Source organism: Camelina sativa, chromosome 19 (assembly GCF_000633955.1).
Source record: "Camelina sativa cultivar DH55 chromosome 19, Cs, whole genome shotgun sequence".
NCBI classification, from domain to species: Eukaryota; Viridiplantae; Streptophyta; class Magnoliopsida; order Brassicales; family Brassicaceae; genus Camelina; species Camelina sativa.
The window spans coordinates 8029963-8048712 of record NC_025703.1 but is presented as its reverse complement, the minus strand read 5'-3'; the positions used below and the strand labels follow the sequence as shown (position 1 = coordinate 8048712).

Sequence of the window (18750 nt, the reverse complement as noted above, 5' to 3'; positions counted from 1 at the left end):
AAGATTTTATCGTATGTGCCTTCAACCGCGATGATGTATTCGCTTGGATAGTCAAGTTGGAACTGCAATTAATTAAAACGAAATAAAACACTTAAATAAGTCATAGTGATCATTATTAAAATAAAGATAATTCAACACTAATATATAGAAATATACAATTTCTCACGATTCAATAACATTTAAACGGTTAAATTGATTACGTCTGAGATAAATAAGTAAAAAAAAACTCATCATTTAGAGGGGATTTGTTAGAGACTTCACAGTGAAAGAAAAAGCAAGCAAGCATTACCTCTTCATATCCAAGTAGAGTATCATTTCCATGTTCATCTCCTACAATATCCTCAGCACCCATGCTGTACACAAACTTTACGGCTGATATACCATCTTGGTCTTGCCCTACATACACTTTCTTAACACCATCGTAAGCACCATCATCCCATGCAGCTCCGCCGTCACCACCAACTGCCGGTAGTTTCTTGGCTGGTACCAAAGGAGTTGTGGTTGTTGTGAAATACGCTCCAAGAGCATATATGATTTCGCCAGCACGTCCATGGAACCCAACAAGTTTGCCACCATTTTTTCCCTTGAGTACAAACTTCTTGCCACCTTTTTTTTCCTCGAGTACAAACTTGTTCTCGGTATCCAATCCATAAGGTGGTGAGGTTTTTCCCTTGAATGTATTGAAGGTGATAGATGTGATTACGTCAGACTCATAGCCAAATATTTTGTCGTAGGTCACCTTCACTTTTACGATGTAGTCGTCTGCATCCACCTCAAACTGCAACAATAGAAAGATACCTCTCTTGAGTAGGGATATTGTACTTGTATTGAACTTATAAGTCTATATTTTATTAGGCGTAATTTAGTCTAGTCCTGATTTGTTCTCATTTTTAAGAATATTAGGTTTTAATTGGTCTTTGTGGTTTTGTAAATCATTCTATACTTTTAACTAAACTATTTTATTTTAAAAAATGGATAGGTTTGACGGGTTTGGTATGGCATGCATCTGATCAATTTGGTCCTAAACATATAGACCGGACCAGACCTATATCCCTAAATAAACATTAGAATCTGATCCGACCCAAATTTAAACATGGCTTAAATGGATTGGTCCGCGAGCTTTTATCACGTCATAACGTACACCCCTAGTATTAAGTGTCAAGTGGTTTGAAGAACACACAATGCAAATTTATGCAAAATAAAGACAATAACGGATCGATATATCATATATGTAAACATTTTAACATACGTACCGTTTCGATTCCAAGTAGTGACTTCTTTCCATGTTCACCTCCAACAACCTCCTGTGATTCCTTCTCGTACACAACGTTGATAAACGACACACCATCTTGGTTTTGCCCTACATGCACCTTTCTAACACCGTCGTAAACACCATCATCCCATACAGCTCCTCCCTTACCTCCTTGTGCGTCCACCTTTTGAGCCATCTTTTGCTTTCTTTTGGTTAGTCCTTCATATATTACCTGTAATTACGAACACAAAAATTGTTTATAACCAATTTTGCTACAAAAGTATTATCAGATGAGAAAATGAGAATTGACCTGATAAGAGATAGATATAGAGAGTTTGGTGATCCATTTACGAAGAATTGCATGGGTATTTATTGACGTGCTGGAATATAGGGCAGTAATTAATTAGTAGAAGACAGTCGTATAATCTCATGATTCACGATTCATTAAAATATTAAAGTGTTGTTTATATGAAGCAAATGAGTTGGATTTCAGTATGCATGATTTGATAGAAGTACACGTTTCTTAATAAATAATGATAGCCTTCTGTTCTGTTTGAACGAGCACAATGGTTAGTTTTGTGACTTCCATTTTTGGTGTCGTTCTGTTTGAAATCGTAACATAAAAAAGAAAGTGAATCTAACTGCAAACGTATCGGAGTTAAATATTGTTTCGTATAGAATATTGTTTTGTGCTTAAGTATCTCGTTGTCTCCTGCTCGTGATCAATAGCGGTATTTATTCATATTGGGGTTAGAAAAATGGATAACAATACCAATTCAATACTATACTTCTTTAAAACTTAAAGTTGACGTGTACGTCGACCCAAAACTCGTTGACGTGAGCTGTGTTTCCAATGCGGCAACGTGTGTTAGTCAAGATCTAGATGATGAAGATTTAGGTATTCTTATAAACACTGGCTAGAGGCAATAATAAAAACGTAAACCCCATTTCTTTACGAAACATGAATTCACAAACAAAAACAAACCATCCCAAGTGGGCAAGTGGTAATTTTATTATTCTATCCCATTATGTTTTTTTTTTTGAACAAACTCCCATTATGTAATTTAATTAACTTCTCAAAAGACTTAAGACTATATATATCGATGAAAAACTAGAATATAAAGACAAAACTGCGAAGAGAAGAAGCAAAGATGATAAGAAAAGTATATCAAGACATTGCTTTGATTTATCCGGTCTTGATATAATATTGATACTTACTAAATATTTACAAAGATGTTTTTGAGCTGAAAAAAAAACAAAAGTTTGCATTTTTAAGTTTTTTTATTTACAAAGATGTATCAAAAACAAAAGTTTTGCATTTTAAGAAAAACAAAAAAACAAAAACCTAGCCAATCTAATAATTTGATGTTAAGTTCACATATTACATAATTTTATTTGATGTTTGCCAATCTTACATTTTTGTTTTTTGTTTTTTGGTTTTTGTTTTTGTTTTGTTTTGTTTTTTTTTTTTTTTTTTTTNTTTTGCAAAAAACCTTCCATTTTTAGATTTTACGAATTGGATTACAAACCAACCGAAACAAAACAACATAACATTCACATCACTTGCGCAAATTCAAACAGAAATATCATAGGTAGAACAGCTTATTCAAAAGTCACCGCCGAGACATTAAGAGACTCCAAATGACATTTTTTGAAGACAGAATTAAGAGATCTGATATTTTATTAGATGGAATTCAAAAGAAAGGTGTCATGATCAGTTGGTGATGGGGACGACATGGCCTCCAAATTGATGAAGCACCTCAGTGGCTTTTCCATGGAACCCAACAAACTTGTGGCCTTCCTCTTTGAGTACGAATGGTACGCCGGCATCAAGCCCAAAGGGATTAGATGTTCGCTTATTAGTCTTGAACCTAAGCATGGTAATAACCGCAGAGGTACTTCCAAAGATTTTATCGCAGGTGCCCTCCACCGCCGTGATGTATTCACTTGGATGATCAATATCAAACTACAAGGAGGACAAAATATATATATATATATATATATATATATATATATATGTAGTATTGGCTGATAGAAACCAATCTGACTTTACCACGATAGTGAATATAAGTAAATGGGTTTAAAATAGATTGGCCTGTAGGTAGCATTTTAATGGGTTTAACGCTCTGACCGTTTAATTAGTCCATGAACTTCAATATAAAAATGCAATCTATTAGTACCTCTTCGAATCCGAGTAGAGTCATCTTTCCACGTTCAGCTCCAACAACCACTTCAGAACCATTGACATACTCAAACTTAACGGCTGACACACCATCTTGGCCTTGACCTATATACACCTTCTTAACACCATGGTAAGCACCATCGTCCCATGCAGTTCCTTCATCACTACCAAGGGCAGGGAGCTTCTTAGCAGAAGTCAGTGAGGTTGAAGTAGTCAACGGGGAAAAATAAGCCCCAAGAGAATGAAGATTATCTCCGGCAAACCCATGAAAGCCAATGATCTTCTTGTCTTGAACTTGGAGAGTGAATTGAGTACCATCATCGTATCCAATGGCATCAGAAGTTTTCTTGTTGGATTTGAACTTAAGCCCTTGAATAAGGCCTTCAGGGTTATACCAACCTTCTACAGAAACCAAGTACTCCTCTGGATGGTTGATCACAAACTGTAGAGAGCAAGATCAAAAATGTTAATAACCTAAAAAAAAAAAAAAAAATGACAATGGGAAGGAAAAGGTATAGAAACCGGATCAGCTGGGATAACACGGCCTTTGATACCGCGAAGAGGAGCTTCTTCAGTTTTTCCGTTCTTGGCATAGTTGAACTGAACGTATTGAATGCCGAGTCCACCTGCTCCGACCTGAATCTTGGTGACGGCATCATGTCCGGATCCATCGTCCCATTGGCTGCCTCCTTTCCCTCCTTGTGCTTCCACTTTTTGAGCCATCTTTTTTGCTTTTTATTAATATTACGAGTTACTGCAAAAACAACTTGTTAACTTCAACTATTAGCTAAAATTTACAAAATTATATTATCACAAGAGATAGAGAGTAAAAGAGAGCTGACCTTCAAAGAGAGAATAGACGGTGATTAAGTGATCTATTCAAGTGAATTATAGTGTCAATTTATTGACCTCTTCGAATAAGCCAACATAATTGACCAATAAATAATTTAAATATTACTCCTCAAGATATTTATTCATCTCTTAGATCCGCAAATAAGCTTATTCATTAATTACTACAATTCTAAATAATATTAATCTATAGTTTCGTGACCCACGAGGAATATTTGAAATACTTTTTATCAAAAACTTATAAAAAATATTATTACACTTAAATATTTTTAACCAATTCCAATGTTCAAAAAAGCGTTCCAGGTGTTCGTCTTCGCTCCGTTTAGGTGCTAGATGCTATAGCACCGTCTAAACGACCACTTTGACCGCTTAAAATTATAGTATCATCATTTTAGTATATTTTTGTTTGGGCAAAAATAATCGATTCGTTTACAGACTACGGAAACAGGAAATAGATGTTGAATAATCGCTTTTATTAATCAAAGTATCAAGCTCAAATACAAGAGTTTAAAGCACAACAAGTTAATTTAGGAACCCTAGCAATGCTTTGGAATTGAGTCGTGTGACTATGTTTTTGGTCTCTTGTTTCGCTCTCGATTTCGTGTCCGGCTTGCGTTGATCTCGCTTTCTTTTTATAGAGAAGCTTTTTTACCCTAATCCTCATGGGATTTGGGCTATAGTCACCGCCTCTCCGTGAGATAAAGTCGTTTTGAATATTCTCCTCAAGAGATAGATTCAAATATTCTCTTAACGATATTGGCAACCATTGACTCAATGTTCACCGTTTCGGCCCATGTTGACTCAATGTTCACCGTTACGGCCGGTATTGACTGAATATTCTAAAGAATACATAATTCTCTATTATTTATAAAATATATCATAATTATAATAAATTTTATCTATTATAATTTACATGATTAAAATTATGCCCAACAAATTTTTAAATTTAATTGCACAAATTTAAAATTTATTTATTTCTATAAACATAATCATAAATATTTAATATGTTATTTAAAATGAATTGAAATAATTTTTTATCTATTGTTTTGTTTTTGATTTAATTTTTTATTATTCTTATACATATTTTGTATAAATATGTATATATAATATCCGATATATATTAATTTCTAGTATAAATGCCTAAACTGCATAGATTCCGATTAGGCGTTTTAGGCGCTAGGTGTTAGATTAGTGTCTATTCTTGAATATTGACCAATTCATATTCTTATAAATTTTCAAATAATTTATTTTTATATATTGTTACGCAGGGTTTTATTTTGAGAAAAGACGAACAACTATATCATGGGTCCAGGAAATATAACTGTGTATTTTAAATAGTAATGAATACGTTAATACTTTAGTTTAAATTATGGCATATAGGATTAGCATCAGACATCATATATTATAAAATTGACAGAGAGAATATTAACCAATTGTTACAAATAAAAAGAAAAAGGAGGTATCAATTATATTATTAAAAAAATTCACTATATCAATTATATTATGCTCAAATAATTAATAGGAAAGGGTTCAAGTTGCAATTTTATAGGTTTGAATTGTGGAACTAATGACCTTTAATAGGAGTGTAATTGGTTGACGATTGGTAATTATTGTATGAATATTGAACATGAATTTGAAACGCAGATAACTAGATTAAGACCCGTACTAAAGCATGTGTTGAAATTTATTTTATTTATATTGTAACTTTTTATAAAATATAATTTATGTGATTATTTTAAAAGTTTTTTAGATAAAATATTCTGTAATAAAATCATATGCTAAATACGATGACTTGAAAAAGATACTTATTTTGTAAGTTTTATATTGTTAATGATTCTAAATAAGTATCCGTACTATAAAACTAGTTAAATTTTATTTTATAAAAAATTTTGTATATCTTTTATTTTAAAATAAAATTTTAATATGTTGATTAGTTTATGTACGTGAAGTTATTTCAACAATGTATATTCTACCTCATGACTTGAATGTCATTATAAGACATAATTTTGTGAATTTGGTTTTTAAAAAGCGAGTTATTATATTATGAGTAATTTAATATATTGTTATACTTTTTGTTTTAATATACTTGGTTTTTTAAAATTCTTTCCTATTATAGTGACATATTATTGACATTGCTATAACAAACCAATTTAGAGTGTTTATAGTTTCTAACTTTAATATCAAGTTTCAATATTTTAAAAATATTTCAAAATAAATTATTTAAAGTTTATTATATTATATAAAATTATAAAATTCAACAAAAAGTATGAAATTGAATTTAAATATTCAAATTTTGACCGTTACTCAGTAAAATTTTTTATTTCAATAGATGTTATTTTTAAAAAATAAGATTAATAAAAATTGAATATTTTATAGATTGAATCATTTATATTTGTTTTTAAAAATTCAACTTATGGTATATCCGGAAATAAAACTATTTTTTAATTATAATAAATAATATGAGAATTTATTTGTTTCACAAAATAGACTCATATATAAAAATGAGAGGTGAAGTATAATAATAATTAATATATTAATATGTTAAGTTAAATATCAAAAGATTTTATTTGATGAATAATTTAATAAAGAAAATTAATATGGTAAGTTAGATGATATCAAATGATTCTTTAAAATATTTTCTTTAAGATTTTTGGAAACAATAAATCCAGACTATACAAATAATATAAAACTTAATCCATAACTTATTTGTAACTAACTTATTAAAATTATATAGTTTACAAAACAATGTTATGTACTTCCATTTTATTATATAGGGATATGATGCAGCGTATGCTTACATCATTGATCACCACTTTAAAGGCTTTTTTGGTGTTCAGTCGTTTTATTTGTTTTGCTTCTAGTCGTGTTAATGGGCCATAATCATGGGCTTTACAACTCTATAACGTTGGTCGGTATCGTATTAGATTATGTTAGGGTTTTCTTTTTGATTTCTTATTTAAAGAGTCGTGAGGGGATAATCGATTATTGAATAGACGTTGTTTTAAGAGAATTTTGTCTAGAGTCTAAAAAGCCTAAAAAGGAGAACTTTCAACTCTAAGAGCTTGTGTTTAAACCCTGCAAGAAAGATTTGCAAAACCAGATCGATATCGTTCCCGATTTCGGCCTTATCCTTATTGCTTCTTTGTCAAGTTACAACGTTCTAAACAAAATTTGTTCGTGGCTCCGAATTCTTCTAGAGATCTAGCGTTCTCGTCCATCAATTAAACTTCCGTTCTCTATCACAATACCAATATAAATCATTGAATAGAGCCAAATAGTAGTTATATAAATATAATACAATTTTTGTATCCTGCAATATAGTAACAAGAACTGGATCATATGGATCTAGCCATCTCTAGTTCTCTACTGTAAGCAATACTGAAATTCTAATTGAACACAAGACGTATACTCCGTAAAGTAAGTATACTCCGTAAACCCCTTTTTTTGGGTTCAATATCATAGTTAGTTTTAGAAAAACTAGGATAGTATCCGCGCTACGCCGCAGGATTTTTCATATTTTGTTTTTATTTTTATTATTTTTGGATAATTTTATATGTGTTTTTGATTAAAAATATATTATTAATATAGTTTTTGACAATGTTCATTGGTAATATTTTTGGTTTTAGGGTTTTGTTATTATGTGTTGCTAGTTTTATTATTGTAATAAAATTGTAGATTAAAATCAATTTTTTCTTGTATTAGGATGTATTGGAGGACCATTATTATTGTTAGTTGTTTTGTTTTATTTAATCAATTTTGGCGTTTGATATTTAATATTTTTACCAACACTGTGGAGATTTTTAAGAATTTTTGCTTTTCAAAAAAATTGTTTGATTGTGTTATATTAACTCTACTTCATGTAAGAGATTAGTTAGTTAATTATTTTTTCTCGCTTCGGAAAAATTAACTTATATGAGTCGAATTTGTGTTCAAAATTGTCCAACCATTCTTTTATTTCGGATATGAAACTTTACTGAATGTTTTTAATCAAAAAAGAAATTCATCAAAACATTTTTTCTGTCATTGATATCTTCTTTTTGGGGTTTATGATTGGGCTTTTGATATGATGGTGAGATCTGGTTCACCTTATGTAAAAGTAAAACCCATTCTGTTTATATATACTCAAAAAAAACTTAAAAAACTAATCTTATATAGTTTAAAATCATGCTTCGTTACACATGCTTTATTCTAAAAAAGCAAGAGGATTAGTGATCAAAATCATTTTTTACATGCTTTCATTGGGATCATGGGATGGAAGTCCAACAGTAAATCAAAACAACCTTACAAAAAAATAGATAATCACAAAATCAGTTCCCATAGTGATATGTTAACTAAATTTTAATATATTCAATAAAATACTTATACTAATTATTTATTTAATTTCTTGTATTGGTCAACTATTTATTAATTTCATAATTTGTAGATATTTCATATTTATAAATGTTTACTTGTGTAAAGCTAAATATAATAGCTTAATAATATAAAATTCTCTCAGATATCACTAATTATTTTTTGTAATAAAAATATGTCAGTGTTTAAGAACACGTATTTGTATACTATATGGATCAAAATAGAATTAAGTTATAACTATATGTTTCTTTAAACCTCTTTGACTTCATTAAATTTTAATAGAAATATCATATGTGAATTTTTATAAATTTGATAATAATAAACATTAGTATAACTTACTTACACACTAATTTGTTAGTAATTAAAGCTATTAAAAAATTAAAGTAAAATGTTGATTATGTTTTATGCACATAATCATATTGTATGCATAAATTTATGAAAATAAATTTAATTTAAAAATTCAATAAAAAACATAATGTGCCTTGCTCGTTCTTCGCGTTAAAAAAACGTAATGTGCCTGCTCCTTTTCTCTGGACTTTGGATTGGGACGATCTTAGTGTTAAAAGTAGTTTGGCAGAACCACTAATGTAAGACTTACACATTCTAAATTTAAACAAAAAAATAATTATGATACAACCTTCATTTTTTTTTGTATTTTATTTAAACAATCGTAAGTCACATAGACAAACAACATATTATTACTTTTGTCGAACGAACCAATAAATACCCAAGGAATTAACAAACCAAGATAACAAATTGTCAAACTCAAGTTAACTAAATTTGTCACACTGCTCACAACAAATTAAACAACGAGACTGACGTTATACCTTCTACTCTTCCTCAGATTCTTCTGAATCTGATGAGTTAAAACTGCTAGGTTCTAGCTAATTCGGTACTATTTTTTCAGTTTTTTCCTTCTGAACAGCAGCAATCAAGTCTTTCTTCTGCTTCTTTGGAACTTGGATGTCCAAATTTTGTTTCGTATCACTGTTACCTAACAAACAAATTAAAAACAGAACATGGTGTTGAGTCAATGTCGGGGTTAGTCAATTTTTACGCCTTACAAGGCACATGCCACCACTAATTAGATGTGATGTTGCCTCTATGACGACTTTGTCTTTGGCTACTTACTGCATCTTTGGCGTACATTGCTTTATTATCCTCAGGCTCAATTAGTCCTTTAGATATGAATATGTTGATTTTTACAGTTTTTCGTCCATCGTGGTTAATGGTTTCTTTTACGGCTAGTGGATATTCCTTAAGATAAATATTTCTCAATGTTGAAGTCTTGATATAGTTCCTGCAATTTCATACGTTCCATTTTTTGTTTTAAAGGCAAATTTTGAGAAGAAGCAGATTGATCATCTTAATTATTTGCATGGGTTTTCGGAGAACTGTTCTACTTTACAGAATAGTGGTATTTCCAGGGAAATAATGGACACAAACCAGTATTACCCTCCCTCCGAATTCCAACAGTGAGGAGTTCAATTCTCACAGGTCAACTGTGAGCAGCCTTTCGATCAAGTTCAGCATGTGAAAGTAGATCTGGTATCAAATCCGAGAAGAATACGCAAACACTTCCTCTGCTTCATATGAGTCATACACATCAAATCAGGCACAATCTGTCGAGAGCTTACAAGGTCAAACTGTTGATGATCGGTACTTGTTGTCCTTCAAGATCTTAAAGGTCTGAACCACTCTAATTCCTAGCTCCTTTGCCAATGGCTGCAAAAAGCACAAATTTTTGCTCTCAATATTTATGTGTTAACATAAGAATAAAGACACATTAATAGCAAAAGGAAGAATAAACCTTGTTGTCTTGGTTGCAGTCAAGCTTAAGAAACACCATATCCTGGTACATCTCATATAGCTCTTTGTATTTGGGAGCAGTCACTTTGCAAGGACCACACCTGCAGAGAGCCCAATGAGCTTACAATCCTTCAATTGAAGGACGAACCTGAGGTAACGTGACACGAGGTTGATGAATCCACTCTTCTCATTCGCACTGAAACAAAAAGGAAACAAATCACAGTCTAAACGATGAAGATCCAGAATCGACAACACAAAACCTCATCTCAGTAAGTCCATCAACGGCGGATTTGAGCTGCGGGAGATATATAGAACAAAAAGAACAAAGATTCATCTTAAGAAAATGAGTAAGTACCTTGTTGACCACAACTTTGGTGATCCTCAGGAACTCCGATCCAGCTTCAGAACAGACTTGGAGAAGGAAAAGGATAAACCGAGTAACGAAGATGTGGTCCTAACCGCCTCCCAAAACAATCTGGAGCAAAAAAAGACAATAAACTTAAAAACATATGAGTTAAATGTCTATGGAAACACACTTGCGTTACAATCCAACTCTTTGGTCAATGAAAGGTGACCACTAAATAGAGAACACTCAGTTCCTTGAAAACAGAATGTGACACACCAAATCGAATAAAAATTGTGTTCTCTACACATTACCTTCGGTCGGTCATTCTGACAGCTTCAAGTCCGCTAAAGATTTTGTCAGTGAGACCAATCCTCTGCTCTAATTGGGAAACTCTAGCCATCACCGCAGCTGATACACCGTGGGATTCGTCAAAGGTTTTACCTTTGCTTAAAGCGTCTTTGCCTAGCACGAATCCTGTGGCAAGCATTGTTTTCACCACTTCTTGAGCTTTAATCACTGCTTCTCCAGCGTTGAACTCGCCTCGATGAGCATAAGGCTACCTGATTGAAGAACGAATGAGCTTTAGAAATGAGACGAAACATGAAACCAGTGAGTGTAAGATTCTACTATCTAATAAAACACAGAAAGATCAAAACTGAGAGATGTGTAAAAGAGAGAAAAAAGTGAATAAAATCGAAACAATTTATACTGAGTAAAACAGCAGTTTCTTGAGAATAAGAATCCCTGAACATCACATAAGCAGTGCAAGCTTGCTCACCCGACCTAGTCTCGGTAACAACATAGCAGATTTAATCTTGTAAATCCAGAATATGCACAAAATACCAATTTTGTCTGGAAGTAAAGTTTGTTTACATGACAATATCAACATATTCGATTGTACCAGAGAAAGAAAAGAAATCAATAAGATCTTTCTCAGAAACAGATGGAGATAACCCAGTCACTTCAACACCATATTCAATTTGATGATCCATCTTCACCTAACAGCTGAAAAAAAAAAATTAAAGAAACCCTAAAATATCTCAACTTAACCTAATTAGACAGATTCATCACTTCTAGACGAAATCGAAACTCATAAATATAAGGAATATACACTTCCCGATCTCTATATCATACTAATATAGTTTTACATGGTTCTGAAATTTCAAACGAAACTTGAGCAAGAATGGATTGCAAATTGTATCAAGAACACCAAAATCGTTGATTCACACATCGTATTACTACATAGTGGTGGCGAGTTCTTGAGACACGGTGAAGCGAGAATTGAGAAATCAGATTCCGGGTTGTTGAGATTTTGGGACCTTTTTGATAAAATTTTAGACTTTTGTTATTTGATAGGTAAGCAAAATTATAGATTATCTATATTAATTGTTATAATTCGATTGGTTAGCTATTTTTACCAATGTGTCATCTTCTGCTTCAATACAAAAGCTGAGGTGTCAGTAATTTTTACTGATGTGTCATCTTCTGTTTTAATATAAAAGCTGAGGTGTCAGTAGCCAGTGGTGAGTGGTGAAAAATAAGGAACTTTTATTGTATCGATTCTTCCACTGGTATAACATGTTCATTTGGATAATGTAGCACAAACTGAAAAATATGAAAGAAAAAAAAAACACAGAGCATTGAAAAAAAAGAGAGAATAGTGAAATATCTGATTGAGAGAAATTCAGAACCAATGGGGAAATAAAATACTAATAGTAATCTATATTATCCATCCAAATCAAAATCTCATACCTCATTGAAAACATATATATTGAATTATTGATAGAGAAATTTCTTATTTATGCCATGTACAGTAACAACTTTTTTGAGAAATGACACTTTTATTTATTCCTTCTCCAGCCTGCCACAAGAACAAAATAAAAATACAATTTTACCCTTCTAAGTTTATTATTTTTTTAAGTACTTCTTTTTTCTCTCCAAAATCAGGATCTTCATCTCTCTCCACAATCTCTTATCTTTTCATGAAACCTTCATCTTGTCTGCAACCCATCGTCCTTTCACATTCCAAGCAAATCTTCCCATTTGTTTCTTCTACGACATCATCTTTGGACTAGACACGGTAAGAGACATGTTGATTTTCTCTGTGTGAGGACATTAATTTCAGATATGCTTACCTTTTTGTTGTTTATTACTCAGATCTGTAGATCAGCTGTTGGATCCCAACAAAAGAGTTGAAATCCAAGAAATCATAATTGTAAGTCAAACTAGCCATTACTTGATGGACCAGATTCAGATCTTGTCTACCGCATTTGGCTATCAGTAGACTTCGCTGGTCGTCCGTTGGTCGGTGGAACAATTTTGTATGTGCATGGAAGGGTGGACATGTTTTAAGCTATTGACGAACAAGAGTTGACAACCAAGCAGATCTGGTCAACTAAAAAGACTGACGGACATAAATGTGGTGGACAAAAACTGGTCGAGCGTTGAATCTGGTCCACCGAAAGCACAATAAGATCGGTCTCTTCGTCAACAAACCTACAGGGTGGAGAAAATGGTTTTATATTATTGATGGACAAATATCGTCAACCAAGTAGATATGGTCCACTAAGAGAGCGAAAGACAAAATTAGCGCGTACATAAAAGCAACTGTCCGGAGATTGAATCTGGTCCACCAAAGACACAACGACTTCAGTACATGCGTCGTTGACTTATAGAATAGAGAAGTTGGTAATAATGGACAAGTATAGTCCAACCAAGCGGATTTGGTCCATTTCAGAGGTCGAAGGACAAATTTGGGATGGACTAAATTTGACTAGGTGTTGGATTTGGTCCACTGGAAGTTTGGTACATGTGTGTTTTGTATTGTAAAAATTGGCTCATGTTTCAAAACGTCCCTCACTTATCAATTTTTTTAATTATCCTTCATTTTAATAAAAGGGTAAAAATGTATTTTCTATTTGTAGCATACAGTTAGAAAATGACATTTTCGATAAAAAAATAATAAAAATGACATTTGTGATAACTTTAGTTTTGAAAGTGGCATTTATCATGAAATTCCCTTATTGATACATATCTAACCAAATATTTAAGAAATTATAAAGAATGTGGGCCCCAATTTTTATGATGTGAGCCTCTCGACACGATCAACTTTTTCTACAAACGGATGGGTCGGTCCAACTTATTCTTTTGATTTGTTTCTATGAACCGGCAAATGTTTAACGTCGATTTATCTACCATTTCAAAATTTTCAGCACATTTTTAATGGTATTTAGTTTTTTAACAGAAAAAAAGTTTTCAGCACAATCAGCGTTATTCATTTTGAATTTGGATTTATTTTTTTATTTCACGATTTTTTTGAAGAAAATAAACAATTTATTGGATAAAACATGTAACATGAAACAAACATTTCTTATTAGAAAACATATGAAACAAACATATATATAAAAGGAAACGGACAAGCTGAAAAAGGATCGTATGGTACCGGTCTCGACCCTTATTTATTGCACAACACACAAAAACACACACACACACAATCACAAACGAACATCATCAAACAGCGGTTTAATTAAGCATGATGAGATTCAATTCCGAAAAAGAAGAGATCATCAAACCGGTCATTGGTTGGAGCTTTCCCAGCATGCATCACAAGTCCTTTCTTACCACGAATGGTTCCAAATGTGGAGGCTGTCCATCCTCTGCTACTAGGAGTCTCCTCCTCTTCACAAAACTTATCCACCCTCTCCCACTTTAACGTCTCTGTGTTCAGCGCAAAAGTCCCATCGGCCAATTGACCTGGACCAACGTGACCTTGTGGGTCCATCGCAACCTCACCTCCAAACAACAGAATGTGTTTCCCAACCGCCGCACTAGCGAATACACTCCTTACGGAAGGCTTCTCACCAAATGTTTCCACTTGAGTCCACTTGTCTTTTACAGGATCATAGTAATGAACATCATCTAATTCACATCCGTTGAATCCATACACAACCCATACCTTCCCTTGCACCACTTCGAGCCCTGCTCCTCCTCTAATGCTAAAGTTATCTCCTGGAGTCGAACACTGCACCCACTTCTTATCAGCGATGTTGTAAGCGTCTAGTGTCTTGATCCGCTCCGTGGCACTCACTCCACCGAAAACGTAAACGTTGTTCTTATCGGCTGCCATCGAGTGGAAACTACGAGGAGTGGGACCTCTTTCCACCGGAGTTACCAATTTCCACTCGTTCTTGGTCGTGTCAAATGAGTAGAAACCGTTATATCTCCGTGAAGCGTCTCGGCCTCCGAAGACATAGAGGGTTGATCCTACTGCAACCATGCGAACACCTAAACAAGAGAGGTGAGGAACGTCTCCCGTGGCTGGACAAATGGACCAAGTATGGGTCTTGAGGTCAAAGACGTAAAGGTGTTTGTCGATGGGCTGATTTGGTGTGAACTCCCCACCAAAGGCGTAAATCTTGTTACCTACTTGTGCTATGCCATGCGAGCATCTTAGGCCTGGACCTTCTCCTTTTTGCTCCACCTTAGAATTAATCAATATCTAATATTTGTTAATTATTAATTAGAATGGGATTCTGATTATTGAACTAGCCCCCATAATGGTGAGATAAAATTAATGAAAATATAAATGTAAAACAGTCATGAAAAAAACCAATTTTTTTTTGTTGGCCTAAGAGATTACTACCTTTGTCCACTTTCCACTCAATTTCGGAGTGCACGACAAAGAAACATAAGCCCCGAGGGCGTATAAGAAGTCGTTGGTCGAACGTCCGTGAAACCCAACGACTTTTCCACCGTGAAGCACAAACTTTGTCCCCGGTCTGCTTTCGATAGGCTGAGAGGTTTTGCCTTTAAATGTCTTGAATGAAAGAAATGTGATCATTTCTGTGGGCATATCATTAACTATCTGACGGTAACCTTCCACATAGACGATGTAGTCATCAACATCAATCTCAAACTGCAAAGAAAAAACAAACAATCTCAATGCGGGTCTAATCAACAAAAGACCCTCTTGACCAGTCACAACCTTAGATAAATTTAGTACCTCATCAACTCCTAGCAAAGTCTTCTTTCCATGTTCATCTCCAACAACCACTTTAGAACCATTGACATACTCAAACTTGATGAATGCTATACCAGTTTGGGCCTTCCCTACATATACTTTTCTAACATCTTGGTGAGCACCATCATCCCATACATCTCCCATCTCACCACCTTGTGCTTCTAGCTTTTTGATAGCTGGAGTCAACGGAGTTAAGTGAGCACCAAGAGAATGAAGACTGTCTCCGACAAAGTCAACGATCTTCTTGATTTCTGCTTCCACCTTGTGTGCCATCTCTTTTGATTGCAATTTAGTCTTACGAAATGTTAACCTGTAATGATGAACATAATTAACAAGATGCTATACGAACTACGATCATATGATATAGAGAGAGGAAGGGAGATGATGAGAGAGCTGACCTGAGACTGAGAGTAAAGTAATTAAATGATTGGTGATGTGATCCAGTTTGGGATTTTGCATGGGTATTTATTGCCACATGGACGAACATGCTGAAATATTTTTCGAAATATACTATTCTCTCGTGACCCGCGAGTGATTAAATGAATTACGAAACTTTTTTCACGATACAGTACACATGTTATGCCAACTCACGTATGTTTTTTTTTTTCTACTCGTCTTACTAATTAACAGATTGTATGTAACAAATTGATATACATGTACAAAGAATAGATTTGTAGTCATGTTTAAGTTTAACAACAAATTTAGGTCTAATATTAAATGCCTGAATATTTTTTTTTATAGAAATAAATAAACTTCGACAAACTCAATATTTTTGGTACAGAAAGTAACTGATTCCATTTTATTAATAAAATTCAATTTAAACGACGATTAGCTATATATTCCAAATGTCTTTTTTTGTTAAAATATATATTCCAAATGGTACTCGTTTATTTTACTTTTGTATGCAAATGCGTCATATCGACAAACTCAATATTTTTGGTACAAAAAGTAACTGATTCCACCTTCTATGTTTATTAATAAAATTCAATCAAAACTACGATTAGCTATATATTCCCAATGTCTTTTTATTGTTAAAATATATATTCCAAATATATTCCAAATGGTACCCGTTTATTTTATTTTGGTATGCAAATGCATCATATGGACAAACTCAATATTTTTGGTACAGAAAGTAACTGATTCCACCTTCTATGTTTATTAATAAAATTCTTTTTTTGAATGAATGTAAAATTATATTCATCAAAAAAACTGTGATTTACAACAAATGTAACGAAGCTGATAAAATAGAGGGTTCATATATGAGAAACTACATCATGTTCTGGTTGAGAACCAGAGCGAAAGGATATCCGCATATTGTGGTTGTCCTGAATTCAATAAGAGGAAGAGCCTATTCCTGATGGTCTTTTCAATGTGATTCCCAAGTCGAGTAGCGGGTCTAGGGTTTTCACCATGCTTGCGGTTATTTCTCTCCAACCATATTGTATGGACTGTTGCCTGAAGTGTGTATCATAAAAACAGCAAAAGGATCCGATCGAGTGTGGGGACTGAGATTAGCGCCGTGAGTTCCTCCCAGTCCGATGTTGCGTGGAATCCAAGGAAACCAGAAGATAACTTACACCAAATTTGCTGAGAGTATGGGCATTGGAAAAAGAGATGGTTTTTTGTTTCCAGTGGGTTATTGCATAATGGGCAAGATGAATCGATAGTCCAGTTCCACTTCAACATTTGGTCACCTGTTGAGAGTCTATTGAGCATGGTGAACCATGTTATAAAAGCAAATTTTTGGAGTGGCCTGGGAGAACCACACCCCCTAGACCAGGTACACTCCAGTTTCGCAGAACGCAACTGTTGCCAAGTATCACGGGTCAAAAATCTCGGCTTAAACCCTGTTTTCCCTTTCCAAAGGTGAAGATCCTCTGTGTGCGGCTTCTGTTTTGCCTTGACGAGTGTAATTTCTGCTTCAACCAGGTTCAAAGTTTCCACTCGGCGTCTTCTACTTCTATGAGTTAGCATTACTGACTCCACTATCGCGTTATTAGTTATCCCTAGGTCAATACAACCCCTATGGCCTAGCAGATCAGATAGTGACCCCAAGGAAGACCACCGATCATGCCAGAAAGAAGTTGATCTGCCATTGTGGATGTCTTTGCGGTGAAAAGTTTTGGCCAGCTCTCTTAGTTTAAGCAGCTTACGCCACATCCAGGACCCCTGCAATGGCGATGCAGTAACCTCCCAGAAGGAATTGTCGCGAATGAGATAGATATGAACCCACTGCCCCCACAATGAGTTGTGCGATAGTAATCTCCAAATGAGTTTCAAACCACATACAATGTTGGTCTCTTTTAGCGGTCTGAGACCAAGGCCACCCTCACGTGTAGGGGTGCAGATATCAATCCAAGCAACTTGTGCATGATGAGACTGAAGATCTGGACCACTCCATAAGAATGCATAACAAAGTTTTTCAATTTCCTTCATGCATTTTCCTGGTAGACGGAAAGCAAATGACCATAAATTGGTAATGCTCATAATAACTGACATAATAAGCTGCAGCCGACCCCCATATGATAAGAACTTTCCTGTCCAGGAACTGATTTGATGTCGTACTTTTTCCAATAACGGAGCATAGTCATGACGTGTCATTGCCTTTGTCATTAGTGGTAGACCGAAATAGCGGACCGGTAGAGTACCAACAACAAATGGAAAAGTTTCTTGGATTGCCGCTTGTGTGGTTTGGGAGATCCCAGCCATATATAGTGTAGATTTCTCAATACTAACCTTCAATCCTAAATATGCCGCAAACTCATCAAAAACTTGGATAACCCCTTCTACTGATCTCTTGGTTCCTTCGGCGAAGACCATGAGATCGTTTGCAAAGCATAAATGGGTGAGGAGAAGGTTATGACATCGGGGGTGATAGGCAAACCTACCCTCTGTTTCTGCTTTGTTGATCAAGTGTGAAAGCACATTCATACAGATAACCA

At 34.0% G+C, this 18750-nt stretch overlaps 3 protein-coding genes and 1 long non-coding RNA gene across 9 annotated transcripts; all 4 read right to left on the bottom strand.

Moving 5' to 3' along the window:
• LOC104767552 (jacalin-related lectin 32-like) lies at positions 6 to 1604 on the bottom strand (the record flags this gene model as incomplete). Its single annotated transcript, XM_019240836.1, has 4 exons — positions 1563 to 1604; positions 1254 to 1484; positions 290 to 778; positions 6 to 62 (listed from the first exon to the last, which is right to left on the bottom strand). Coding segments are annotated over exons 2-4 (741 nt in total), but the record flags the coding sequence as incomplete, so codon positions are not given.
• LOC104765483 (PYK10-binding protein 1-like) lies at positions 2755 to 4291 on the bottom strand. Of its 2 annotated transcripts, XM_010489204.2 has the most exons (4): positions 4277 to 4291; positions 3957 to 4188; positions 3433 to 3876; positions 2755 to 3218 (listed from the first exon to the last, which is right to left on the bottom strand). In XM_010489204.2, exons 2-4 carry the CDS (start codon positions 4155 to 4157, stop codon positions 2967 to 2969), a joined length of 897 nt encoding a protein of 298 aa, XP_010487506.1. In that variant the 5' UTR covers positions 4158 to 4188; positions 4277 to 4291; the 3' UTR covers positions 2755 to 2966. The 2 variants fall into 2 exon arrangements, with proteins under 2 accessions (XP_010487506.1, XP_010487505.1); XM_010489203.2 differs by lacking the exon at positions 4277 to 4291 and having other exon boundaries at positions 3957 to 4214.
• On the bottom strand, positions 9968 to 12134 carry LOC104765482. 5 transcript variants are annotated; one of them, XR_002036660.1, is made up of 6 exons: positions 11662 to 12134; positions 11498 to 11571; positions 11100 to 11348; positions 10798 to 10917; positions 10444 to 10638; positions 9968 to 10358 (listed from the first exon to the last, which is right to left on the bottom strand). It is a non-coding gene; the product is annotated as an uncharacterized LOC104765482 (long non-coding RNA). The 5 variants fall into 5 exon arrangements; XR_763881.2 differs by having other exon boundaries at positions 11498 to 12134; XR_763880.2 differs by having other exon boundaries at positions 11100 to 11571.
• LOC104765481 (nitrile-specifier protein 1-like) lies at positions 14139 to 16312 on the bottom strand. The gene is made up of 4 exons (XM_010489201.1): positions 16207 to 16312; positions 15791 to 16118; positions 15431 to 15703; positions 14139 to 15268 (listed from the first exon to the last, which is right to left on the bottom strand). The coding sequence occupies exons 1-4, from the start codon at positions 16293 to 16295 to the stop codon at positions 14315 to 14317; spliced, it is 1644 nt and encodes a 547-aa protein (XP_010487503.1). The 5' UTR covers positions 16296 to 16312; the 3' UTR covers positions 14139 to 14314.

Excerpts from the sequence above, each read along its gene's own strand:
- LOC104765481 (XM_010489201.1), bottom strand. The coding sequence starts at position 16,295 with ATGTTCGTCCATGTGGCAATAAATACCCATGCAAAATCCCAAACTGGA. Across the intron at positions 15,704-15,790 it reads CTTTGCTAGGAGTTGATGAG|TTTGAGATTGATGTTGATGA; the intron begins GTACTAAATTTA and ends TTTTCTTTGCAG. Across the intron at positions 15,269-15,430 it reads TGAGTGGAAAGTGGACAAAG|GTGGAGCAAAAAGGAGAAGG; the intron begins GTAGTAATCTCT and ends ATTAATTCTAAG.
- LOC104765483 (XM_010489204.2), bottom strand. The coding sequence starts at position 4,157 with ATGGCTCAAAAAGTGGAAGCACAAGGAGGGAAAGGAGGCAGCCAATGG. Across the intron at positions 3,877-3,956 it reads GTGTTATCCCAGCTGATCCG|TTTGTGATCAACCATCCAGA; the intron begins GTTTCTATACCT and ends TGCTCTCTACAG. Across the intron at positions 3,219-3,432 it reads CTCTACTCGGATTCGAAGAG|TTTGATATTGATCATCCAAG; the intron begins GTACTAATAGAT and ends TCCTCCTTGTAG.